General features: G+C 69.0%; 10 protein-coding genes across 10 annotated transcripts; 4 read left to right on the forward strand and 6 right to left on the reverse strand.

Annotated features, from left to right (window-relative positions):
* Window positions 1-392: 392 nt before the first annotated feature.
* Window positions 393-2,352, reverse strand: RHOBADRAFT_17445 (uncharacterized protein; the record flags this gene model as incomplete). Its single annotated transcript, XM_018412373.1, has 5 exons — window positions 393-533; window positions 615-822; window positions 907-1,059; window positions 1,145-1,533; window positions 1,729-2,352. The coding sequence occupies 5 exons, from the start codon at window positions 2,350-2,352 to the stop codon at window positions 393-395; spliced, it is 1,515 nt and encodes a 504-aa protein (XP_018268996.1).
* A 2,662-nt stretch (window positions 2,353-5,014) lies between these two features.
* RHOBADRAFT_38628 (uncharacterized protein) lies at window positions 5,015-5,837 on the reverse strand. Its single transcript, XM_018413546.1, has 5 exons — window positions 5,824-5,837; window positions 5,647-5,746; window positions 5,448-5,535; window positions 5,275-5,365; window positions 5,015-5,189 (listed from the first exon to the last, which is right to left on the reverse strand). The coding sequence occupies exons 1-5, from the start codon at window positions 5,829-5,831 to the stop codon at window positions 5,147-5,149; spliced, it is 330 nt and encodes a 109-aa protein (XP_018268997.1). The 5' UTR covers window positions 5,832-5,837; the 3' UTR covers window positions 5,015-5,146.
* A 263-nt stretch (window positions 5,838-6,100) lies between these two features.
* RHOBADRAFT_66802 (uncharacterized protein) lies at window positions 6,101-7,837 on the reverse strand. The gene is made up of 8 exons (XM_018419086.1): window positions 7,675-7,837; window positions 7,463-7,471; window positions 7,286-7,397; window positions 7,146-7,197; window positions 6,954-7,075; window positions 6,516-6,875; window positions 6,360-6,425; window positions 6,101-6,249 (listed from the first exon to the last, which is right to left on the reverse strand). The coding sequence occupies exons 1-8, from the start codon at window positions 7,782-7,784 to the stop codon at window positions 6,160-6,162; spliced, it is 921 nt and encodes a 306-aa protein (XP_018268998.1). The 5' UTR covers window positions 7,785-7,837; the 3' UTR covers window positions 6,101-6,159.
* A 974-nt stretch (window positions 7,838-8,811) lies between these two features.
* On the forward strand, window positions 8,812-9,820 carry RHOBADRAFT_55204 (uncharacterized protein; the record flags this gene model as incomplete). Its single annotated transcript, XM_018417724.1, has 4 exons — window positions 8,812-9,135; window positions 9,208-9,347; window positions 9,422-9,478; window positions 9,574-9,820. 4 exons carry the CDS (start codon window positions 8,812-8,814, stop codon window positions 9,818-9,820), a joined length of 768 nt encoding a protein of 255 aa, XP_018268999.1.
* Window positions 9,821-10,415: 595 nt separating this feature from the next.
* RHOBADRAFT_46046 (uncharacterized protein) lies at window positions 10,416-11,191 on the forward strand (the record flags this gene model as incomplete). The annotated part of the gene is made up of 3 exons (XM_018414708.1): window positions 10,416-10,874; window positions 10,949-10,992; window positions 11,038-11,191. The coding sequence occupies 3 exons, from the start codon at window positions 10,416-10,418 to the stop codon at window positions 11,189-11,191; spliced, it is 657 nt and encodes a 218-aa protein (XP_018269000.1).
* A 269-nt stretch (window positions 11,192-11,460) lies between these two features.
* Window positions 11,461-13,790, reverse strand: RHOBADRAFT_55205 (uncharacterized protein; the record flags this gene model as incomplete). Its single annotated transcript, XM_018417725.1, has 3 exons — window positions 11,461-12,708; window positions 12,778-13,194; window positions 13,259-13,790. The coding sequence occupies 3 exons, from the start codon at window positions 13,788-13,790 to the stop codon at window positions 11,543-11,545; spliced, it is 2,115 nt and encodes a 704-aa protein (XP_018269001.1). The 3' UTR covers window positions 11,461-11,542.
* Window positions 13,791-15,302: 1,512 nt separating this feature from the next.
* RHOBADRAFT_55206 (uncharacterized protein) lies at window positions 15,303-16,812 on the forward strand (the record flags this gene model as incomplete). The annotated part of the gene is made up of 3 exons (XM_018417726.1): window positions 15,303-15,351; window positions 15,476-15,526; window positions 15,620-16,812. The coding sequence occupies 3 exons, from the start codon at window positions 15,303-15,305 to the stop codon at window positions 16,381-16,383; spliced, it is 864 nt and encodes a 287-aa protein (XP_018269002.1). The 3' UTR covers window positions 16,384-16,812.
* Window positions 16,301-18,249, reverse strand: RHOBADRAFT_55207 (uncharacterized protein; the record flags this gene model as incomplete). The annotated part of the gene is made up of 4 exons (XM_018417727.1): window positions 16,301-17,624; window positions 17,689-17,816; window positions 17,885-18,137; window positions 18,217-18,249. The coding sequence occupies 4 exons, from the start codon at window positions 18,247-18,249 to the stop codon at window positions 16,680-16,682; spliced, it is 1,359 nt and encodes a 452-aa protein (XP_018269003.1). The 3' UTR covers window positions 16,301-16,679.
* A 611-nt stretch (window positions 18,250-18,860) lies between these two features.
* Window positions 18,861-20,305, forward strand: RHOBADRAFT_17483 (uncharacterized protein; the record flags this gene model as incomplete). Its single annotated transcript, XM_018412376.1, has 5 exons — window positions 18,861-19,154; window positions 19,203-19,308; window positions 19,388-19,434; window positions 19,603-19,888; window positions 20,001-20,305. The coding sequence occupies 5 exons, from the start codon at window positions 18,861-18,863 to the stop codon at window positions 20,303-20,305; spliced, it is 1,038 nt and encodes a 345-aa protein (XP_018269004.1).
* Window positions 20,306-20,744: 439 nt separating this feature from the next.
* On the reverse strand, window positions 20,745-22,987 carry RHOBADRAFT_55209 (uncharacterized protein; the record flags this gene model as incomplete). The annotated part of the gene is made up of 3 exons (XM_018417728.1): window positions 20,745-21,971; window positions 22,044-22,418; window positions 22,504-22,987. 3 exons carry the CDS (start codon window positions 22,985-22,987, stop codon window positions 21,031-21,033), a joined length of 1,800 nt encoding a protein of 599 aa, XP_018269005.1. The 3' UTR covers window positions 20,745-21,030.
* Window positions 22,988-23,557: the final 570 nt, after the last annotated feature.

Here is a 23,557-nt window from a genome sequence, read left to right on the forward strand (position 1 = left end):
GCAGTGATGTACTAGACAGAGGCGAGAGAGGGGACAGGTCTACGAGCGGCGGTCGAGCCGCTCGACGGCGAAAGACGAAGAGTGTCCGTCAAAATGAGGGGGTCACGGCCAGAGGGTGCGCCAAATCGTCCATGTGCGACAGCCCACGCACTCCTCGCCGAGAGGGGACGACAAGATGCGGCCGACGGGTAGGGCCACGGCGCGCGAGCGCCGAACCTGCTCGGACAGGCCGTCGTTCACCGCGCTCGAGCGGTCCCTCAGCTCGTCGTCGGCCTCGCCCAGCCTGCAGGAGGAGTCGGACACGTCGGTGAGCGTGGTTCTCCGAGACTCGAGGCGAGAAAAACAGGGGAAAGGGAGAAGGGACGCACAGTCTGACATTCTCGCCTCGCCGCTCAGTACTCGTCCTCGGCCTCGTTCTCGTCCCAGCTCAGCCACTCGCCGTACATGTTGGGCCGCTCGCCTCGGACGAACGCCTCGAACGTGCGCTTGAGGACGGCCGCCCAGCTCAGGTCGCGCTCGTCGTCGTCGACGCGCTCGTCCGACCAATCGAGCTCGGCAAAGTCGCGCTCGTCGTCGCCCCACTTGTACCCGTCCCGCCGCGAGGGCGGCGTCACGACAGGTCGTGCGGCGGCGGCCGCCGTCTCGCCCGGAGCGGTCGGCGATGGCCCGTTGTCGCCGTCCTTGCCGCCGGTCGACGACGACGCCGCCTGCGGGTTGGCCGCGAGCTTGGCGGCGAGCAGGCGCCCTCGAACCACGCGCTCGCCGGCGTGGAACCGAGGACCGAGGTCGGGGAAGTTGCGCGCCGCGTCGAACGGGATCCACCTGCAAAAAGGGGAAAGAGCGGCGCTCGAGGTCAGGTCTTTTGCGCCTCGACACGGCGGCGACGTCGGGAGGACAGGGACGGACCAGAAGTTGTGGAAGTGGTAGCTGAACGCGCCCTTGAAGAACCCGTCGAAGCCGGCCGCGACTGGCGCCGCGTTGATCTCCTTGGGCGTGTCGAAAAAGTCCTCGAACCGCTTGAAGTAGGGCTGCGGCGGACGGTCGCGCTGGTAGTACTCGCTGCGGGAGTGAAAGGGCAGAACGTCAGGCGCCTGTCGAGCTCGAGGGAGGCCACGAGAAGAGAGAGGGGAGAGGCGGGACGCACGTGTTGAGCCACGCCGGGTCGAAGAGGGCGTCGGGCAGGCGAAGGAGCAGGCCCTCGACGTTGGCGTCCTTGGTGTACCGACTGACCGTCATCGGGTGAAAGTCGAGGCCGTTGGCGACGGCCGAGCGGAAGACGAGGTGGCCGATGGCGCTGCCGCGCTGCATCTTGAGGACGGCCGTGTTGTACTTCTCGAGGCGCGACCACCGATACGCGAACGCGCCGTGCCAGTTCCACAGCTCGGTCCAGTCGCGGAGCAGGATCGTGTCGGCGTCGAGGTACACGCCGCCGAACCGGTGCGTGAGGACGAAGCGCGCCATGTCGCTCAGGACGACCGACAGGCGGTCGTAGTCGTTGTTGCCGCTCGACCCGACGCGCTCAAACAGGGCGTCCTTGGCCTTGGACGGGAGCGGTGCGGCGACCTGCGACACGTTGACGGCGCGAGTCGCGTTCGCGTTGAGCTCGCGCGCGCGCGAGAGGGCCGCCTCGGCCGTCATGGCGAGGTCGCCGCCGTCGCTCGCTCGCTCGGCGCGCTCGGCGTCGGCCACCTTGGCGTCGTGCGCGCCGACGTCCTCGACCTCGTCGACGTCGTCGTCGCCGCTCGACTCGTCGGCGCGACGGGCGAGGTTCTCGGCCTGCTGGGCCATGCCCGCCGAACCGTACTTGACGCCGCCCGAGTTGAACAGGCGCATGTCGCGCCAGCCCTTCATCTCGGCGACGCCGTCGAGCTGCTCGGTCGTGTTCCACAGGCGGAACTTGACCGTGTCGCGGAACCGAGGGTGGAGGAACGGCGCCGACCACGGGTTGCGCGCGAGGTCGTCGCGCATGCGTCGCTCGGCGCGAGGGTCGGGGATGGACGACGCCGGGCCCGGGTTGATCCAGATCCAGAGCTGCGGGCGGCACAGCGAGTGGTCGGCGCGAGTCGGGTCCGAGTTGATGGGCGTGTCGAGCGCGAGGCGCTGGGTGAACAGGAACGACAGGGTCGCCGTGTACGGCTTGTCGGTGAACGGGCCGGCCCAGAAGATGTGGAACAGGCGAGGGTAGTCGGGGTCGCAGGCCGGGTCGGCGGTCGGGTGCGACGGGTGCGGCGAGTAGACCGGGTGCCCTCGGAGAGAGGCCGACGGCGCGCCCTGGCTCGAGAGCGTGAGCTGCTGCCGGGCGGCGACGAGCGACGAGAAGGCCGACGCCGACGAGTTGAGGACCTGGCTCATGTCGCCGCGGTACTGCTCGAGCTGCTCGCGGGTGCGCTCGCTCGGTGCGCCGCCAGCGGCGCCGTCGAGGGCGGGCACGAACGTCGTCTTCCACGAGTCGTGCACGCCGCGCCGCAAGGGCGTGTCGAGGCCGGCGTTGACGCGCAGGACCTCGAGGCAGTCGCGCACGTACTTGCCCTCGGCAAAGTCGCAGTGGTCCATGACGGCGTCGAGGTCGAGGCCGGCACGAGCGGCAGGGCGCGGCGGGTGCGGCTGAGCTTGCCGGCCGCCCTTGAGCGGCAGGTCGACGTAGGTGCGGCCCGGCCCGACGGGGACGACGTCGAGGCCCGCCTCGTCCCGCGGCGACGCGAGCGTGCCGCGCACGCCGGCCTGGTCGCGCAACCGCCGCTCGACCTCGGCCTTGACCTGGCGCTCGCGGCGCAAGTCCTCCTCGGTGCGCCGAGGCAGGCCCGGGTTCTCGACCTTGATGGCGCCGTTGACCGGTGCGGCGTGACCCGACGCGGACCCGCCGCCGTTGGGCACGTCGAACGAGATGCCCGGGGTCGAGCGCCTCGACGGGTAGTGGCCCGACGCGATCTCCCACCGCCACACGCGCTCAACCTCGGCGGGCGACAGGACGAGGGTCGACGGGTCGGTGAAGGGCAAGTTTATGTTGGGGTGTCGGTGGAGGAACGAGCTGACCATGCGCGCGGTCGAGAAGATGCACAGGAACAGGAAGGCGACGGTGCCGACGATGGCGACGAGGACGCGACCGAACGACTGGCCGGCGCGCGTGTCGTACCTCGACATGGCCGGGGACTGCTTGAGCTTTTGCCGCGACGACAGGAAGGGTAAAGGGCGAGACGGGTGGAGGAACTTGAGGACGGGGAAGCTGAGCTCTCGTCGACTGCCACCGGCCGCCGGCCCGCCGCCGCCGCGACTGAGCGGTATCCGCACCGCCATGAACAGGTCGCCGCATCTCCGAGCGGGGCCTTTGCTCGCGACACGAGCGCGCTGGTAGCTGAGGGCGACCTTCTCGGCGACGGCGCCCGACGGCGGCGAGCCGAACAGGTTGGGCGAGTGCGACCGTGGCGGCGTGTGCGAGGGCGAGTTGTGGAAGGACGGGAGGGGAGAGTGAGTTGGCATGGCGGGAGGTGCCGACTACTGGAGGAGGGGGAGGGCAGGCGCAGGGGCGGTGCAGGCCCGGGGCGACAGCTGCGGCGAGGGGGCGAGGCAAAGGGTCAGCGCTCGTGGTCTCGCTGTGCTCGACGTACATGCGCCGTCGCAAGGTGCATCATGTACGAGCGCTCCAAGATGAGGCCGATCACGACTTGAAATGAAGAGCTGGGGAGGCGAGGTGCGAGAGAATGAGGAAGGCGAGGCGCGCAGGCTCACACTGGCTGGACCGAGGACGACGCAGCTCGACAGGGACCGTGTTGACGGCCTCGCAGGCGGTAGTCGAAGGCGCAGGCGGGCTCGAGACGAGGCGAGGTCGACTGGGCGGTGCGGCCTTAGGGCAAAGGCGCTTGCGGGCGGACGGGCGCAGCGACGGCGAGACGAAGCCTGTGTGACATTGAGCGAAAGGGTCAGTTGGTTGTGCGGGTGCAAGTGGCTGCTGTGCGCTCGTGGCCCTGGTAGCTGCTCGAGGTCGCGGACCAGGGCTGATCAAGGTCGAGGACCCTCGATCCTCCTGCCCTGCCCGACGCCGCCTCGCCCTGCTGTGCCGGTTGGCGTGCGCACGCCAGGCCATGGTTGAAGGCTGCCGAACGCAAGGGACGGCGCACCCAGGCGGCGAGGCGAGTGTGGGCGGTGCGGCCGGCTCGAGGTGATCGAATCGAGGTGCGGGAAGAGTGTGCGTCTCGCTTGGGCGCAAGGGAGGGGAGGGGAGGGGCAAGCGAGCAAGCGGGCTCACCTGAGCAGGTACTGTGCGGGCTTTGCGGTCGACTGGTGGCCAGGATAGAGACGGAGCGAGGCGAGGGCGTCGTCGCTTCGTCTTCTCGTCGTCGCCCTCTCCAAGCCTCTGCCCAGCTCGCAGCACCCGCCCTACGGCCCTTTGCCCTGCTGCCTGTGCCCTACACCTACTCAGCTGCCTTCTCTCACGGCGATCCCGCTCCAACCGCCCCCTTTACGCCCTCACTCGCCAGCCTTGCCTCGTCCTTCTCCGACCTGGCGCGTCATCAATCTTCCTCGAGCCACTCTCGCCCTCTGTGCGCTCGGTGCGCCTCTCAAAGTGCTCTCGATCGACTCTGGGCCTGAGCCACGAGCAGCTTGGCCGCTCTTGCGGGGCTGTGGCCGTGGCCGCTGGCGGCTTTCTCCCGCGGCCCAGCTTGCACTCTCTCTCGACGAGCGCCTCTGTCTCGCGCTCTCCCTTGCCCTCGCTCGCGCACTCGCTGCGCGAGGCTCGACTGCGAGATCCGCTTGCGCGCGCGGCGGTCGAGCAGGGTCGCCCGAGAGACGCTCGTCGCGACCTGCTCGGCGACGCTTGCCTCGGGGCGAGCAGCACACGCTCTGGTCCCCGCTCAAGCACGATCGACGTACGGCAAAAAGCTGGCACTGTTGCTGCGGTCGATCTCGCGCCGCACGAGCTCGCTCTGCTCCGCTCGCTCGTGCAAAGTACCGGACGTTCGCCGCGCTCGACTCGCTCTCGGGTGGATCCACGACCAGTCACGCTTCGAGAGAGGCTCTGAGAAGAAAGCGTGCGGTAATGATGGCAACAAGACACGGACTGGACCCTGCGCCCCCTCCTCGCGGTCCCGATTCCTCCCCCTCGTCCCGCTCGTCCTCCCTTGGCTCCGTCCCTGCACGCTGCGCCAGGCTAGTTCTCGCGCCACTGATAGTTGCAGTGCATGTTGGTGCACCTGCGCGGGGGCGGGAACACGCGTGAGAGTGCGTCATGTGCGCCGAGGCGAGGCGAGACGAGGGAAAACGAGCGAGGAGACGCACTTGTAGAAGGTCGTGCTCGGCTCGTCGGCCGAGCGGATCTGAATCTGCATGTAGAAGGCGCGGTCCGACCCGCACTCCTTCGGGCAGTCGACTGCGCGCGAGAAACGGAGGTAGGACAGGGTCAGCAAGGGTGGTCGGCCCAGCTGAGGCGAGAGGAAGGAGAGGGAGCTCACCTGCGGTCGAGTCGACGTTCTTCCAGCTGTCAGCGCCGCCCATGACGTCGTCGATCTGCTTGCGCTTGAGGTACGTGCGCTCCATGTACTGCTCGCGGCGGCAAGGAGAGAGAGGACGCAGGAAGGAGGGGGAGGGGTGGGAGGGAAGACGAGGTCAGCTCACTCGGTCGCGCAAGAGGAGTGGACGAGGAAGACGCACGCGCTTGTTGAGCGGGTACTCGTACGGGCAGGTCGCGCAGCCGAACTTGTTGCCCGACGCGCCTTCGACCAAGGTGAGCTGGTTGGCGCAGTACGGGCAGCTGCGAGGCGGGCACGGGCGGGTGAGCGAGGGCACTGGACGGGCGGCTGTGGGTACAGGCAGCAGTTGGGGACTCACAAGATCATGGCTCGAGGGTGTGCGCGAGCGGGCTGGGGGGCAAAGGTTCGAGTCGCTGATGAGCTCAGTGTTGGCGCTCTCCGACTCGCTCAGCTCTCGCGCACTCGCCTGGGCGAGCTCGTGCGCCCAACCAGCCGACTCAGCGGCCTGCTATCTCGGCGCGTATGCTGGTCACGCGAGGATCCGAGGTCGAAACGCTGCGCCCCTCCTGCTCGGAGCGTTGTCGTCGCCAAGGTGCTCGCTGTCCCGCTTCTCTCTGCCTCGGCGAGAAAGAGAGACGGCGAGAAAGTGCAACAAGCGTTACGTCGCCGAGTCATCGCGTCCAACCGTCGCGCGCTACTCGACCTGCCCCGCTCCCTGCTGCCCAGCGTCCGTCCCGCTCCCGCCCGGTTGCGGCTGTTGGTAGTACGCCTGCAGATCGGGGACCTGGAGGAAGGCGAGCGTCAGTTCGAGATCCTGTGTGGCTGGGGCCCGCAGAGCGGGGCGAGCCGCCGACGAGAGCAAGGGTTGGGAACGAGGGGAGGGACGGGACGGACCGTGCGAGCGGCCGGGAAGCCGAACGAGGGCGGCCATGGCAGGTCTCCCTCGGCGCTGAAAGCAGGCTGCGGACACATGCGAGAGATGTAGATCAGTACGCGAGCGCGTGCAGCGCAGGACCGGCCGAGAGAGAGGGAAAGTCGAGGACGACGCACCGTGCCGTCCGGCTGCATGTAGAACGTGGCCGCGTCGGCCTGCGCCTGGGCGGTCGCCACGTCGACCGGCATCGAGTACACGCCCTGCCCGTGCCCAGCACCCTGCTGCTGCGGGTCCACCATGCCCTCGCCCTCGAAGAACCGCATGCGCTTGCCGCCCGGCTCGCCGATGTCGTCCTCGCCGCCCGACCCTGCTCCTCCGTCGAGCCCCTCGGTACCGACAGCGAGTCCTGCGCCGTTGCCGTCCAGGGGAGGCGAGCGCTGCGACGGCTTGCGGGCGCGGCGCTTTGTACCGCTGCCCGACGCGACGGCGTCCAAGGTCGAGGCGGCAGCGCGTTGCTCGTTGCGAGGCACGATATCCTGCAGGGACGAGACGAGGAACAGGTGAGCATCGGTGCCACGTTGGCGAGGGATAGAGACGAGCAGAAGGGTGCGCACGATCAAAAAGTCGAACATGTCGCTCCTCGAGACGGCCTGGGCAACGTCGGCGCGCGACAGGGTGCGGCGGCGTGCGGCGAGCGAGACCAGGTGGGCACGAGCGGTGACCTCCTGGATGAAGACTGCGACGGGCGGGCGAGAGCGAGGGTCAGTTGGGCTGTCGAGGACCATGGACGGGCGCAACGGACGCACCCTGGCACGCCTTCTCGAACAGGACCGTGACCTCGCTCGAGATCATCTGTTGCTGTGGGTCGTTGCACAGGTCGGCAGTCAGCGCTCCGGCATGGCCAGCACGAGGGGGAGGGTTCGAGTGGGAGGGGTCGGGGACGCACCTGCACCTCGGGATCCATCTTGGCGACCTTCTTGATCCTCGCGAGCGGTAGCGCCTGGTGCTTGAAGTCGTCCTCGTGGTGCTCGGCGACGTTCATGGCGTGCTGCCAGAACCTGCGGGCGAGCGAGTCGGTGAGCCGAGTCGCGAGATCGGAGGAGGGAAGAGGGAGCGGACGGACTCGTTGACGCTGCGAGGGGATGGGCGCACAGAGGCGAGTCAGCGTCGTACTGGGGCAAGCTCTGGGCGCTTGCGGCCCCCGTACGCGAGCGTGGCTGGTGCCGCGCTCCTCAGAGATGAGGACGAGTCCCGCCTCGCCGTCGCCCGGCCGGGCACCGCTCCTGCTTGGATGCGGTTGATACCGGGCACAGAGTGGAAGGGAGCGGGACGCACAAGTCCTCCATCGAGGTTTCGGCGTGCGAGCGGTACGGTGGGGGCGAGTTCTGGCGGCCCTTGCTGTTGGTCGACGATCGCACGGGCTTGGGGTTCGGGGCGTCGGCCATGATGATGGTCGGGCTGGTGCTGGCGTGCGCTGCTGCTCGGGCTCTGCAGCGGTGACGAGTCGGGAGCGACGACAAGCCTCGAGCACCTCGTCCACCGACGTCGTCTCACCGTCTCCCCGTCGCATCGAAGCTCTGCTTGGCGTATGCTGCCTGCCATTGCGCCCGCTCAGACCGCTTCGGCGCATCGCTCAGCGGCATTCGGCCGCGCGTCGCCGCCCTCGCCCGCTCGCTCGCCGAGGTGGCTGTGCACCCGTCTCGCGGTTGTTGCGGGCCCGCGCACGCTGCGATCAAGCGCACGAGCACGTCGGCATCCGCGTTCTTGCTGCAAGGACCCGCTGTGCGAGCGCGAGGGCCAGGCGGGCCGACACCGGGCCTCCTCGACCTCTCCGACCTCGTCGCCAACCACCACCACCCCTCGACTCGCACGCTCCCGCCCCGACGGGCCTCCCCTCCCCCTCCTTGACATACTCGACGTCTCGAAGGCGCGCTTGCAGAGCTGAACGGGCTTCGTGCGGCAGCAGCGCCCGTCGGGCGGGCCCGATCCTCGACATTTCCCGACCTGCCGCCGTGGTCGGCCGCTCCCGTGTCGCACGCCCAAGCCCTTGCTCTCGCCTAGCAGGTCCAGGACGGGCTCAGAGAAGGTGCGCGCGCTGCAGATTGCAGCAGGACCGGCGTCTCTGCGTTCCTCGCTCGGCCGACGACCGCCACCCGCCCTCGCTTCGTCTTTCACGGTCGCGCAGCGTCGCCGGGACGACGATGCGCTGTCGGCGTCTCTACCGCTCGCGCGCACGCACTGTATCGGTGCGACAAGATGCGGCGTGAGACGATCCGGCACGAGGGCGAGGCGCGGGGACGCGACTGGACGCGTCGGCTTGTTTGGCATTCCGGGGACGAGGGCTCCACTTCTGCCACTTGCTTGGCTCGTCACGGCAGCAGGACACACGGGACTGATCCCTCGACATTGCGACAGCACCCCTCGGCCCTTCCCCGTACCCTCGACGACCGACCTCGCGCCGCGCAACCCAACATGCGCACCTCGACCCTCGTCCCCTCGCTCGTCGCCCTCATCGCGACGGCCCCTTCCGCCCTCGCCTCGCTCGCCACCCTGCGCGGCACCATCCCCGGCTCGCTCCACCAGTGCGAGTCGACGAACGTCTTCTTCTTCGACAGCGCCGCCGCCCGTCCCCTCACGCTCGTCCTCCTCCCGGCCGCCGTCGACCCGGCCGCCGCCACCATCACGCTCGCCGAGGTCCTCGCCCTTGGCCCGCTGCAAGTGGTCGACGGCATCACGACGCCCGATGCCCAGCAGACCAACTTTGTCCTCGCCGTCGCTGAGGAGCAGTCGTTCGTCGTGCGTCCTCACGCTCTCTCTAGTCTGTTCGACTCTCCCTACTCGCGAGCTGACACGCTTCTTCCCTCACAGACGTACGGCTTCCTCCCTGATGGTACGGGCAAGAACCTGAACCTGCCTCGTGTCGTCAAGGCGCCGCTTCCCGGCGCCGCCGCCTGCAACCCGGCGACCGCGGCGAGCGCCGCGGCGGCGATCGCTCCTGCGGCCCCAGTGTGCGTCCTCGATCCTCCTTCCCTCTCTGGTTCTCAACAGGGCCGTCGAGCTGACGCCGAGACCCCCCTCGCAGCGCGACCACGCCCGAGCCCGTCACGACGACCAAGAAGGCCCGCACGACTACCACAGCGTGCGTCCCTCTCCCTCGAGGTGTCTCTATCGTGCGGCAAAGGCGACTGTCTGTCTGCTGCGGCGCCCTGACCTCTCGCTCGGGCCGACTCGCAGCGCCAGCACGCCCGACGTTGTCGCCGCCGCCATCACGACCACGTCTGCTGGCCCGGCCCGCTCCTCAGCCGCCGAGGCGTCGTCCTCGTCCACCGAGGACACGTCGTCGTCGTTGTCGACCGAAGCCTCGGCGTCGGCCGCCGCCGCCAACTCGGGCTCGACCTCGGGTGCTGCGGCTCGCGTTGGCGGCGTCGCGGGTCTCGTCGTCGGCGCCGTCGCAGCTTTCACCGCCGCGATCGTTGTCTGAGCATCGCCTGGAGCTCTACGAGCCGGGTATCGTGACGAGGAGCCGCCGGCCGGCGACAGAAGGGAGGCCCGCCCGAGGCGGGCGCGACTCGGGCCACTTTTCGACTTTCCCAGATCATGCGATCTCTGTCTTTCACTTCATTTAGCGTGTCACTTGCGTAGCTTGCGAGGCCTGCATCGTCTGTGCTTTTTTGTCGTACAGTGTCAGAGAGGGCCGTGCACGCGACCTTCTCAAGTTGCTGGCTCTCCTCCTTCGCTGCGTCCCTCGCTCCCGCCGATTCGTGGCGCCCCGCAGAGTCGCTCAACCGCTCGCCTCGCTCTCCCGCTCCTGCCGTGCTCGTTCTCTGCGGACGTCGGAGCCTCCGACGCTTCGTCTCGTTCGTTCGTCCGCAGCTTTCGTCGCTCGACCACCGAGTCCCGCGCGCCGGCCGCGGCCCCCGAGCCTCCTGTCCGTCTTTCGCGGACGCAAGAGAGAGACGACCGCAGCCCAACGAGTCCCGGCCGAGTCTCAACCGCACGGCCCGCAGCGAGCGCCAACTTGAACCGCTCGCCGAGCTCCGAGCCTCTCTCGCCCTCACTCGAGATCTCGTCCCGCCATGACCGCCCCGCCTTCCTCGACCAGCTCTCAGCAAAGCTACAACCCGCACGAGCCTATCGCCCGCTCACTCGACACCATCCACGGCTGCCCACAGGCCGGCTTCGCTGCCGGCGCTTTGCGGCGCGTCGTGCGCCCACTCGCCCACTACGAAACCGCCGTCCGCAAGCCTGCGGTCGAGCGCCTGAACACCGTCCGGGCGCGACTCGACCTCGAGGTGCGAGAACAAGCACGGCGACGCCGGCTCGCCGAGGACGAGAGGCAGCGGTGGTGGGACGGTTTGTTGCCTGAGGAGCGACGGCGTCTGTCGGTGCGGCGGCGACGGGCAAATTGGCAAGAGGAGATCGAGCGCGAGCACTCGGCGTGGCAGGAAGGGCTCGAGCGGCGGTACGAGGAGGCTCTGACGCGTGAGCAGGAGGCGGACGTGTTCGAGCGCACCTTGGCAAGCTTGTCGGCGGAAGTGCGTCCCCACCTCAGCCTCTCAAAGAAGGTCCTCTCGAAGAAGGCGAGACTGACCCGCCAATGCGCACCCAGGATCACTCGCTCAGCAAGGTCGGCGCCTTTCCCGAGGTCAAGCGGTCCGTGCGACGGGACGGTTACTGACACCCTGCCACCCGCTGCAGCTTTGCGTCGGCAATGGTTCTCGGGCCACGTTCGGGTGCAGCGTTCGACCGCAGGGCCGGCTCGTGGGCGCACAACCCGGTACCTGGTGACGGCAGCGGGAGGTGGGGGTGGGCGGACGGGACTCTCGTCGGGGCTGCATCGCGCATTCATTGAGATTCCTTCCTTCGCGAGCGCGAACAGTGCTCTAGACATAAGTACGCTGCCGCGCCGAGGTTACAGAAGCTGGGAAGGCGACCTTCCCAAGTTGACTTGCTCCACCTTCTTCTCGCTGGCGGCATTCGAGCGAGGCCGAGAGCTGCGGAAGCGTTCGAGAGCGTCGCAGACGATAGGCCGAGCGAGACTCGGGGCACGAACCGGTCGAGAATCGTGCTCGAGGCGAACGGAAAGGAAGTGCTCGCTGAAGTGGACGAGCCCGCGAGCGCAGTGAATGAAATGCAATGCAAGGAATACAAACAGCATAGACAAGGATGTAAGGGAGGATGCGAGAGGAGAGTGAAGGCTCGCTCAGAGCCCGTCGTCGTCGTCGTCGTCGTCCTCGGCGAGCGACTCGTCCCACGAGAGCCGCCTCTTCCACCTGCGCCGCAACGCCTCGACGCCGTCATCGTCCTCGTCCTCGTCGTCGTCCTGCTCGACGGTCGTGCTCGACATGTTGACACCCTGAAGCAGGTCGGTCCACACGAGCCGGACCCACTCGTCGTACACCTCGCCGCGAAAGTGGACCGCGTCGGGCCCGTGCCGCCCGGCCTTCATCCACCCGTCGCTGTCGACGATGCCGCGCGTGAGCGCCTCGACGTCGATGACGCGCCCCTCGCCGCCGAGCGCCGGGTGCCGCGCCGCGAACGCGTTCTTGGCCTCGACGAGCGCGTTGTTGCGCACGAGGTCCTGGTGCGGGAACCGGGCGAGCGGGATGTACCGCGCGTCGACGAGCGTCGTCGTGAACAGGCGCAGGTTGGCGCGGTCTCGGGCGGCGCGAGACAACCCGCTCGACTCGGCAAAGAGGGCGTCGAGCGAGCTCGACACGCCGGCGAGCGACAGCTGCTCGCCGTGCGAGCCGAGCGACAGGTAGGTGCGGTGCGGGCGGACCATCTTGGCGACGGCCTTGAGCGCCGGCGAGTGCTTGAGGGCCGACGCGAGGCGCGACTTGCGCAGGAACGACGCGAGGTCCGTGTCGACGAGCGAGACGAGGTCGTCGCGGTTGACGGCGACGGCGGTGGCGAACGCGTCGTTCTTGGCGCCCTCGTCCTCGCGCTCGTGCTGCGCCGACTCGACGGCGACGACGGGCGCCGCCTCGTACCACCACTGCCACGTGACGACGACGTCCGGGAGCGCCTTGCCGTCCTCGACAGGCGGCGCGCCGTCGCGGTACCGGAACGCGACGCTCGCGTGCGTCCCGTTGTGCGTCGGCGAGTCGAGCACCTTGCTCGCCGACACCTTGCGGCCCTCGCCGAGCGACGCGGCGAGGTGCGTAAACATGTTGCGCGCGTTCGAGTCGCCGACGACGTGCAGCCACAGCGGCTTGGTCGGACGGGCCTCGGCATCGACGAGGAAAGGAAGAGGGAGCGTCGGCGTCGCGAGGGTGCAGGGTGGCGAGGTAGGAAAGAAGGCGAGGTTCGACCAGTGGCCGGCGAGGGACGACAGGTCGGTGCAGAGGGCGAGGTCGGCGACGGCTTCTGCGCACGAGCACCAGGGTCAGCGAGTCGGGGAGAGAGAGAGCGCGAATAAAGAAAGGTAGGGCGCACCTTGAACGAGATGGACGACTTGGCCGCTCAGGACCTCGACCCGCTCGCCGACGTACCGCAGCTGGTCGCCCGCCGCCGCACCGAGCTCGCCTTCGACACAGGTCTCGGCCTCGTCGCCGCACGGCACACCGTCGAGCGCGCCCGGGAAGAAGCCGAACGCGAGGTGGACGTCGAGCTGGTACGGCCCGAGCGGGACGGCGACGTCGGACGGGACCGAGACGAAGTACGACAACTGGTCGACCGAGCGACGTGGACGGTCGAGGGCGACGAGCGTCTGCGTGTCGACGTTGTCGAGCGTGTCGTCGCCCGACACCGAGACGAGGCGGGCCGAAAAGACGGCCTGCGAGAGGCAGCTCGAGGGAACGGCGTCGTCGAGCGGCTCGCGCGGCGCGACGAGGTACTGCAACCGGGACGTCTCTGCGAGGGTCGAGGCGTAGGATGCAAGACGCGAGAGAGTGACCGAAAGAGGGTGGGGACGGACCGGTGACTGCCCAAAAGCCCGCTTGGCCGACTTGCGCCTGAGCGCTCGCCGGGCACTCGACCTCGTCCGACGACGGCTCGCGCCAGTCCGGGTCGACTGCGCCCTGCGCCGAGCCGCTCGGGGCGTCGACAACGTCGTCGACGGGCAGCTCGAGGTCGGCGAGGTGGTCCTCGCCCGTCAACTCGTCGGCGAGCTCCTGCGCCTCGTTGGCCGTGCTCGCCGCGTCCCACCGCCACGTCGCGGCGGCCGCGTCGACGACTCCCTGCTTGGCGGTCGTGACGGCGGACGGGAGGTGCTTGTCGGGGACGATGGCGGCGCGAGACGCAACCAGGAAGAGGGTGGACGCCGCGGTCGCGACGAGGACGAGGCGGCGACGGGTTCGAAGCGCGTGGCCGGCCCTCGTCGCTGCTCCGGGTAGCGGCAAGGTTGACGAGGGCGAGGGTGAGGCGGGCAAGGGCGTGTAGTCGGCGGCGGTGGACGAGGACGACGACGAGGTGGTCGCGTTGCGGACGAGGGCGGTCCAGGGCGGCATCGTCGGTCGTGCGGCTCGCGCTCGCCGTCACTCACTCGAGTGCTTGCAGGTCGAGTTCGAGGCGGGCGGTCTGGAGTTGCGGCGGGTGTGCGCTCTCGAGGCGCAGGCGGAGGTGAAGGTCGATGGAGGGCGAGCGCGCGACGAGGAGGGTACGCTCGGCAGATAGCTGTGCTTGTCGTCGAGCCGTCGAGCTGCAGCAAGCAGCCGTGCGTGCAGAGAGGGAGTGAGGGAAGCGACTGAAGGTCCCGCTGTCTTGGGTCCAGACGCTTGCTCTCCGCGCCTCGTCCGCGTATCGGCGCGTGAAAACTGTGCGACGCACACTTCGCTCGACACGCTCTCGTCCTCTCGAGTTGCTTTCCTTCGTCGAGTCGGTACTCGCTGCATCTCTCTCGACGACACGACTTGGGCTCGTCTCGAGAGGAAAGCCGGACCATAGCAAGGTCCGCTAATCGACATTACCGCCACGTCGAATACCAACTCGCGGCCGGCTTCGCTCGTGCTGCGAGCGCGGTCGCACGCTCGCTAAGAAGACGCAAGCTGCTACCTGTCGAGCAGATTGAGCGAGCGCAGCGCGGGCCTGGGTTCTCCGCACAAAAGTGGGTCCGTGCGTTGTCGGGTTTGAGAAGGCCCGGTCGTCGAGGTCGTTCGCTTTCCCGACTGCTTTCCTCATGTCTCTGTCGACGCTCTCTCGTCGCCGTACGCACGGGTCGCCAGCGGCAGACCTTGCGATCCGTTACGCGCCTCTCGATTCCTGACTTCCGAGCGCGAGGTGAAAGCGCGGGGACGAGCTCTACGTGTCGCGAAGGATCAGCGCCCCAGCTGGAGAACTTGCGCCGGCCTGCAGCTGCGCATCAGAGTTTGCCTTCGCGCACATGAGCAGTCCGGAGCAGAGAGCGCTCGAGAGCGACACGAACAAAGAGCAAAGAGCGGCGGCGGCCTTCCCAAACTCAGACTTGCGCTCGAACCGTGGAACGACGGGCCTCGGGCTCGATCGATTCCTGCCCGAGCTTCGCCGCAGGGAGAACCGAGAAGATGTGTGGCCGTGCCTGACGTCGGCTCCGTCGCGAGAAGCCTGCCGTCCGTTGACGGAGCTCTTGCGACACCGCGAACAAAGGGAAACCGAGAGAAGAAGGAGTTGCCGGCCGAGGGCTGAGGAAACGCTCTGCCGCAGCGTTCCTCGATCGTACCTCGGCTAAAGACGATCTCCTCGTCCAATCCGTGAGCGGAGAATGCGCGCCCGGACTGAGCGTGCGCCCCTTGCACCCGCTGCCTCTGGCTCTCTACTGTACCTTGGCCCGGCCTGATTTTCGCAGCTCCCCTTGCAAAGTCCCGGCTGGCGCTCCATTCAGTCTGTGCCATGCTCCCTGCCACCGCTGGCGGATCGCCGCCGAAATGCCGCCGGTCGCACCTCGCACCTTGAACGCGACACCTCGCTGTCCAAGGCGCTCTCTTTCCCCCCTCGCCGCCTGTCTTTCACTCTCCGTCGACCAGCATGAGCTGCCCGCTGCCTGGATGCGGCCCGTGGTCCACAAGACGCTGTCGCCCGTGCAGCTGCGCCTCGGTCCCGTCGTCCTTCGAACCGCCACGTCAAAGTCACCTCGCGACCTGCGCCGTCCCGCCTAGCTGCGGCACCAAGGCAGCTCGACGTCGACGTTCGCCAACGACAAGCGCTCTCGACGACGCAGGACTCGCGGGCATTCCGCCAGTCTTCCTGCGCGACTCGCTCCTTCTTCTCGGTGCGTCTCTCTCCTCCTCTCGCTCGCGGACGGCAGCCGGGAGAGCTCGACGGACACGACCTGACGTGTTGCCCCTCCGTCATTGTGCTACAGCTCCTCGCCTCCTCGCAGGAGCAGACAGCGTCACGCCCATCCTCCCTCCTTCCTCCTCGGCGCACGCCTCCGTCGACCTCCTCCCACCCATCCTCGACTGCCTCCTGGAACCCCTGCCCATCGACATCCCTGCGGGGTATGGCCTCGTGCCAGACCACGTCCTCGCCGCGACGATCCCGTCGCCCGCCGGCCCCGGCGCCATCGAGCGCGTCCTCGTCCCGATCCACTCGCTCCCCTGGTCCCTCGCGTCGCCGACGCTCGGCGCGCATCTCGCCGAGTGCGCTGCCGCTGCCGCCACCTCGGAGCTCGACGCCGACCTGCGTATCGCGGACGTCGCTGCGCCGCCGACACATCCAGCCTCGCCGCCCTCCTTCTCGTCGACCGCTCGGACCCGACCGTCGAGCTTGACGCCGTCGTCGCCGCCGACGCGCACCTCGCACCTCGCCCTCCCCGTCGTTCCCCTCCTCGTTCCCTCCCTTGCCGGCTTGACAGCCCTGCACGCCTTCATCTACACGCGCACGCTCGGCGCCCTGCCGCTCGACGCCGACGGCCTCACCGACGTCGGCCGCTGCGCACGTGCCCTCGGCGTCGAAGGCGAGGTCGCGCGTGAACTCGACGACGTGCTGTGCGAGGCGTGGGCGAGGTCGGGGTGGAAGGTGGAGGACTGCGAGGGCGATGCGGACGACGAGGAGTGGAGGAGCGAGGAGGGAGAGCTCGACGCGACGTCGGGTTGCGGATCGGGGAACGAGGAGTCGGAAGGATAGACGACGGCAGGGTGGGAGGTGGCTCGAGAAGGGCGTCCTTGCAGGGCGGGCGTGAGACGGTGAGTCGGCGGGCGAGGAGCGGGCGGGCGGGTCGTGCTCGTCGAGCCGGACATGTAGCACTATGGTATCGAGAATAAAGTCAGTACCGGTACATGAACGTCCTCGCACGAGCGAAAGTGTCGCGCGAGGCCCGCACCCGCTCGCCGCCGCACGCTCCTTCTCTCTCCGGCCCTCTCCTCGTGTCGAGCGGCAACGACCTCGCGTTGCTCGTCTCGAGCAGACCTCGCGCTCGCCTGCTACACACCCCATGTGTCCCTTGCCCTCCTCCATCTCGCCTCCTCCTTCTCGAGCACGCGCCGCACGCCGTCCCGCTCGCCCTCGTCGAGGAACAGCACGGCCGCGTCCCACCTCGCCGTCGCCGACAAACCCTCGAGCAGGCGCGGAACCCACTCGGTGTCGCGCTCGAGTTGCTCGACGCCGGCGGGCGCGAGCGCGAGTGGGAGCACCTCGGCGAGGATGGCGCTGAGGAGGTCGGGTTGGACGCCGGCGGCGCCGAAGAAGGCGCGCAGCGAAGACGGGCGAGGGTCGAGGGCGCGCAGGAGCGCGAGGCGGGTCGATGCGCCGGGAGGTGTGAGGAGGAAGTGCGTCTCGAGGGCGGTGGCGGATGGCGGAGGGGGAGCTGAGGAACTCGTCGGGCGGAGGAAGGCCGAGGGGATGAGCGACGCCGGCGCCGCGTCGTCGGTCGAGGACGAAGGAGCAGAAGCTGAGCTTGTCGAGGCTGCCGGCGGTGGCGGCGTGGCGCCGGCGGGTTGGGCGAGAGGCGCGGCGTCTTGCGGCGAGCTCGAGGTCGGCGGCGCCGGGTTCGACGAGTCCGGGCTCGCGAGAGGCGCATGCGGTGCCGGAACGTCTCGTGCCCGAGGGTCCGAGGCTTGACGAGGCGGCTGCGCCTGTTTCGCCGTGCGCGCCTGCTTCTTGGCCGCGAACGAGCTCGCCGGCCGAGACCCGGGTTCGGGCGAGGCCGCCGAGGCTGCGGGTGCAGGAGCTGAGGGTGGGGTGGCGGGTGCTGACGAGGTAAGGCGACGCGACGAAACGGCCGTCATGAAGCCGTCGTTGGCGGGCTTGGCGGACGACGATTTGGAGGGAGAAGAGGAGGGAACGGGCCGTGCGAGAGCGGCGCGCAGACGCTCCGTCGAGGGCGATGTCGCTTTTCGTGGCGGCTCGGGCGGCGAGACAGGGTTCGACTGTGTGCATGCGGTAGAGTGAGCACGCGAACGAGGCCGAGGAGAGGGCGAGGCGGCGGCGGACCTTGTTCGACGCAGTGGCTTTTGGCGGCGCCGGCTTGTCGACCTTGGCGTTGTCGAGCTGTGTCGCAAGCAGGGCGAGCTCGTTGTTGACATCGTCTCCTGCACCTTGCCGCTTGGCCTCCTCGAAGTCTGCGTGTCGGGTGCGACAGAGGTCAGGGACCGAGGAGAGCGAGGAGAGGGAGGGGGGGCGGACGGACCGGCTCGCGCGAGTTCGAGTTTGCCGAGTTGCTTGCGGGCAGTCGCTCGACGGAACAGGGCTTTTGGCGAGTGGCCACCTTGGAGGGCGAGTGCGGTCGAGGCGTCCTTGTCGGCGTCGCGAGGGTTGTCGAGGCGGAGGTGGACGGCGGCGCGATTGAGCGGGTACGTGGCGACCGAGGGGTCGAGCTGGATGGCGGTCGAGTAGTGGGCGAGGGCGAGCTCCCACTGGCCCGCCTTGAACGCGGCGTTGCCCTGGCGAGACGAGGTTCAGCTGAGGTTCAACGAGGAGGGCGACGAGGTCGACACGGGACGGCGATGGATTAGGATTGACTGCGAGTTTGGCTTGTTCAGCCTTTGGCGTCATGGCGCACTGCCCAGCCGAGTCGCTGGTCGAGCGACGAGCGTGGCTGGCGACTTCATCTCCGAGCGGACGAAGCTGTTTGGCTCGTCCCTCTCTCACTCGCAGCCACGCTAGGCACGTCGAGCATGGCCTCGAGGTCTGCGCAGGGCGACCACTCGCAGCACGGCGAGTACCGGCAACCGCACTCGGCCGCCGCTCGAGGCGCACCTCATCCCTCGCCCTCCTTGTCCCCGTCTATCACGTCGCTCCTCAACGACTCGGCTGAGCTCGCAACGCCCTTCTCCGGCGAGGACTACTTCGCCCACGACTCTGCCACCGCCCCCGCCGACAACCCCGACCACCTCGCACCCACCACCTCGCCGACGCCGACCACCACCCCGAGCCCTTCCCCTTCCTCCGTCGGCCTCCTTCTCGCACAAGAACCGCCGCCACACCCGCCCCACAGCAACGTCGACCCGCCCGCTCAAACTGTCGCCCGCCCGAGGAGCTCGCACAAGCGCCCGCGCCCGACCAGCTCGTCTGGCTCGCTCGGCACCGCCCCGCTCACCCCGTCGGCCGCCGTCCGCGCCGCCGACCTCGAGGCCGAGGGCGCCATGGAGCCGCCGTCGACCCGCATGCGCCGCTCGAGCTCCATCTCGTCCAACCCGCCCGCACCACCACCACCGGCCCCTCCCCTCCCTTCCGCCGCATCCGCACCCTCACCTGCACCTGCGCCCGCGCCCGCACCCGCACATGCCGCGCGACCCGCACCTCCCCCTCCTCCGTCGTCTACTGCCGCTCCCGTCGCCACCGTCCCGGGCCAACCTCGCCTCGAGCCCAGCATCTTCAACGTCGAGCCCATCGACGAGTTCACGCGCGAGGTCGCCGACTGGCTGTGGGGCTTCTGCGCCCAGCTCGACTGGGACAAGGTCGAGGTGCGTCCTCGGTCCTCTTTCGTCGAGCGAGAGGGAGCGCAGACTGATCAAGCTGTACGGGCCACGCAGATCGAGGCCAAGGTCGGGCTCCTCACCGACTCGCGAGCGGGCGGCTCGCGCGTCCACCTCCCGGTGCCCATAGAGACCAGTGCGTCCCGTCGTCTCTCTTTCCCGGATGCGCACTCGACCCACGTCCTGACCGTCTGCTCGTCCCCCCCTCCACGCAGTTTTGACCGACGACACGGGCTTGCGGTTCGAGAGCAACATGACGGTCGTGCGTCGCCGGGATCTCTCTCGGTCAACTCTTGTGGCACAGTCACTGACTTCCCTCGACTTCCCTGCACTCGACCTCGTTCTCCTCGCGCCCCTTGACTTCGAACCTCCTTCCTCGCGCTTCGCCCTTCCTCGCGTGCCCAATCAACCCGACCTCGCGCACCGACAGAACCAGCACAAAGCGTTCAACATGCTCCTCAACTCGCGCGTCGAGGAGGCGGCCCAGCCGTCGTACGCCTCGGCCCGCGTCCGGTACGCCCACACGCGCGAGCTCGACACGTTCCACGACGTGCCGGCGCACCAGGGCCAGCCGCGGCGCAAGGTGCGCGTCACGCGCGACCAGAAGGACAAGAGCAAGGTGCACGCCGTCGAGAAGGTCCGCGTCGCCGACATGAACGTGTTCAGCCCCAAGAGGAGGTTCGACTGGAGGGTCAGCGTCAGCCTCGAGATGCCCGGTCCGTCCGCTCTCGCTCTCTCGTCGTCCTCCCCGTCGTCGCCCGCGTAACTGACTCGTCTTGCCCGTACCCTCTCTCGCCCCCTCGACCTCGCCTTCCTGCTGCCGCACAGCTCCCATCCCCGACTCGGCCCCGACCCACTCTCGGCACAAGGACCGCATCTCGTACTCGCACCAGCTCTTCCAGGTCGACCTCACCCAGGTCTCGATGCCCCAGGCGCCGCTCGCCCCGCCGACGCACGAGCTCGAGGTCGAGTTCAGGGCGGCGCGGCCGCTCCTCGAGGAGGCGGCAAAGGAGCAGCGCGGCGAGGAGAACCGGTACCTCGACATGGTCCAAGGGCTGCTCAACAACGTTCGTGAGTCCTGCCGCTCTCTCCCTCGTTGTCTTGGCGCAGAGCGAGCCTCGCTCGCGCCCTGAGTCAAACCACCGTCGACGAAAGAGTCTGACCTCGGACTTCCTCGTGCCGCAGGCATGCTCATTCGCAACGCGAGCGATCCATGAACGTCGAGCGTGTCGGCTGCACGCTGGGCGTGCGGCTCCCGATCTCGTGGCCCCTCCCTCGCGGCCTCCCTCCCTCCTCTCCTCCCTCGCTCTTTGCCGTACCCCTCCCTCTCTATTCTTCGCCGGGCGCACAATAGCTGCACTGCACAGACAATCCCCCGCTTTCTCTCTCTCTCCCTCTTTCTTCTTTCTTGTTTCTCGCGGGAGAGCTTCTCGGGGAACGTGCACGCGAGCGGGAGAAAGGGCTGCAGCGCCGACGAGCCGGCGCGCAAAGGCCGATCACATTACGAGTGTCTGTAGCTGGCTAGTCTGTGCAAAGGGGGGGGGGGGGGGAGAGAGCGGTCTGATAAAGAGGGGGCGGGGCGGACGAGGGCAAGGGGAAGGAGAGGTGCGAGTTGGTGACAAAGATGGTGCGAGAGCTGAGTGCGAGGCGGGGCGAGGGGTAGACACGGTCGAGCGGTGCTGTAAACGGCGAACGACAATCCTGGAGAGAAGATGGGCGAGACAGAAAGGCGCGAGAGGCGAAGCGAGTACGACGAGAGGAATGAGGGGAGGTCGGGCTCGGGGAGGGGCGAGGTCGATGATGTGGCGGGTCGGTGAACGAGGCGGCGCTCGACGATGACAGGAGGGCGAGGCGACGTCTATCCCGTCCGGCCCCAGCGACGACCGCCGCCCTCGACGCTGCGCATGCTCTTGCCCTCGCTGCGCAGCTCCTCTTCCATGATGCCCCTCCCGACGCCGTTCCCCTCGCCGCTCCCGCCGCTCCCGCTCGAGTCGGTCCCCTCGGGCGCGCCCGTCGGGCTCGGTCCGGCGCCTGGGCCCGCACTCGCGCCGCTGCCGACGCTGCTCGCGAGCGGTGGCGCGACGGCCGGCACCGCCGGCGCGTACTCGGGCTTGCGCAGTGCGGCGCGGAACGCCTCGGCCATGCGCGCCGCGTCCGACTGCGACAACGTGTTGTCGTCGTCCTTCTCGAGGTCCTTGCCGCCCGCCGCCGCCGCCGCCGCTGCTCCACCTGCTGCCGCGCCGCCGAGCGCGCCGGCTCCGAGGATGCCCGCAGGCGGCGCCGCCCTGCTGCTCGCCCGACTCTCGCGTGTGCCCGCACTCGCGGTGGCGCCTGCTCCCGCCGCGCCGCCGAGCATGGGCTCGGTGCTGCCGAGGTCGGTCAAGTCGCCCGAGCTCGCGCCGCGCCGACCTGCGCCCGCCGCGGCTGCGGCTGCTGCCGCCGCCTCGTCCTGCCGGCGTCGCCGACGTCCACGGCCGAGGCAGCAGTAGACGGCGATGGCGCCTGCGAGGAGCGCGAGGAACCCGAGGACGGCGATGAGGGCGATCGCGTAGTTGGGGATCGAGGGCCCGCCCGACGACGACTCGTTCTGGAGCGAGCCGGGTCCCGAGCGCGACGTGCTGCGCGACGAACCAGACCCCGACTCGCCCGAGGCCGAGGCGGAAGATGCCGATGCCGCCGAGAGGGACGAGATTGACGAAACCGAGGCGAGCGAGGCGGACGAGACGGAGGGAGAGGACGAGAGGGACGAGGTGGTGAGTGCCGCAAGGGCAGAGGAGAGGGATGTCGGCGCGGCCGTCTCTGCACGGCGGGCAAGCGAGGATAAGGTCAGGGAGGGGGCACGCTGGAGGAGACAAAAGAGCGCGGACGCACGGATCGCCGTGAACGTCGCGCCGTGGACCTCGCCGCCGGTTAAGGTGTCGCCCGCCGGCACGACGACGAAGAAGTAGGGCGTCGAGCGGTTGCGCGCGCTGTCGCCGAACCACTGCTGCGCCGTCTGGCCCGCCGGCCACCAAGGATCGTCGGGCACGATGCCGATCATGCCCTGCGCGTTCGACTCGTTGCGCCAGGACGTCGCGATGTTCTGCGTGTCGGCGTTGTACAGGTAGACGTCGACGCGGCCGCGGCTGATGAAGGACGGCTGCGCCGAGTTCCAGATGGCGAGCGAGTAGTCGTCCTGGACGAGGGTCGTGTTCGACTCGGGGTAACACGTAAAGACGCTCAGGTCGACGTAGTAGCACGACGGGTCTGTTTCGGGATCGGGCCGGACGAGGCGGTCAGTGGACGCTCGGGACGACGAGGCGACGGGGACGAGAGGGAGAAGATGGCTCACAGCCCTCGGCCTGCGGGATCTGCCACTGCCTCCGGTCCAGCGACACGCCTGCTCCTGCACCGTCTGCGACCGCACGGCGCCGCTCGCTCGTGCGCGACCGCCTTTCGAGGCCCTTGGGGAGGCGCCGCGCGCCGAGCGACCGGCCGCGGTCGTCGTCGCCGCGAGCGAGTCGTACTGCGCGGCTCAGCGACTGGTCGAGTGCGTCGGCGACGGGTGGGACGCGGCGATCATCGCTCTGGCGGCTTGGAGAAGGGCGAGGCGAGGTCGAGATGAGGGGGGCAGGGTCGGCGAGACAGGTGCCGTGGCCCTCGGGCGGGACCGCCGTTTGGACGGGCAGTTGGGTGTGGTGCTGTGCGAGTGCTGGGGTGGCGGCCGGCGTCTCGCTGGCGGGGTAGAGAGGGCGGGAGGGTGCTGGAGCGAGGCGCGAGGTGGGGAGGAGCGACGGGCGGGATGCACGCGCCGCAAAGGCGGGCTGTGGGCCCATGGCGAGCTCTGCGTGGGCGGTGCTCGTCGCCTCGGGTACAGCAAGCAACGTCTGAGCGGTGGATGGGCGACAGAACCCGGGGACTTGCTCCTCGATCTTCCTGCGCTTGCCTCGCGTCGTCGTTGCTGTCGCTGCGCACGAGCGGTCTGCCTTGCGCGCACAGCTCGTTCCAGCCCACCCTCGCTACAGCGTCCCACTGCTCTCGAACCGCCCCGCGCCGTTCGCCTCCTCCTCCCGCCCGCTTCCTCCTCGGTCGTCCAGCCCGCGTCTCCCTCCTGCTCTCGCACTCCTGCTGCGACCTGCGCGACGCCGAGCTCATACCGAGTGCGGGGAGAAAGGTGGCTGCCACTCGGAGCGGCGGGCGAGAGGGGAGCAGCGCGCTGCCTCTTCGGCTTGCACCGCTCGCGGCCTCTTGTGCGCACGGTTGCTCGCTTGACTTGCGGCCGCGCCCTTTGCGCCCGCTGGCCCCTGTACGGACGTGTGCGCGGACCCTCCTCGGATCGGCGGCGGTCCACGGAGATCCCGACTCGAGCTTCGACTTCTCCTTCGAGGCCAGCGCTCAGCTTCCCT

The sequence above is a fragment of the Rhodotorula graminis genome, assembly GCF_001329695.1.
Source record: "Rhodotorula graminis WP1 unplaced genomic scaffold RHOBAscaffold_12, whole genome shotgun sequence".
NCBI lineage: Eukaryota > Fungi > Basidiomycota > Microbotryomycetes > Sporidiobolales > Sporidiobolaceae > Rhodotorula > Rhodotorula graminis.

Coding starts and splice junctions, on each gene's coding strand:
- RHOBADRAFT_66802 (XM_018419086.1), bottom strand. CDS start 7,784: ATGGCCGACGCCCCGAACCCCAAGCCCGTGCGATCGTCGACCAACAGC. Junction 6,426..6,515: donor ACATGCAGCCGGACGGCACG/GTGCGTCGTCCT, acceptor ATGTGTCCGCAG/CCTGCTTTCAGCGCCGAGGG. Junction 6,250..6,359: donor GCTTCCCGGCCGCTCGCACG/GTCCGTCCCGTC, acceptor GCCTTCCTCCAG/GTCCCCGATCTGCAGGCGTA.
- RHOBADRAFT_38628 (XM_018413546.1), bottom strand. Junction 5,366..5,447: donor GAACGTCGACTCGACCGCAG/GTGAGCTCCCTC, acceptor TCTCGCGCGCAG/TCGACTGCCCGAAGGAGTGC. Junction 5,190..5,274: donor CCGAGCACGACCTTCTACAA/GTGCGTCTCCTC, acceptor GCCCCCGCGCAG/GTGCACCAACATGCACTGCA.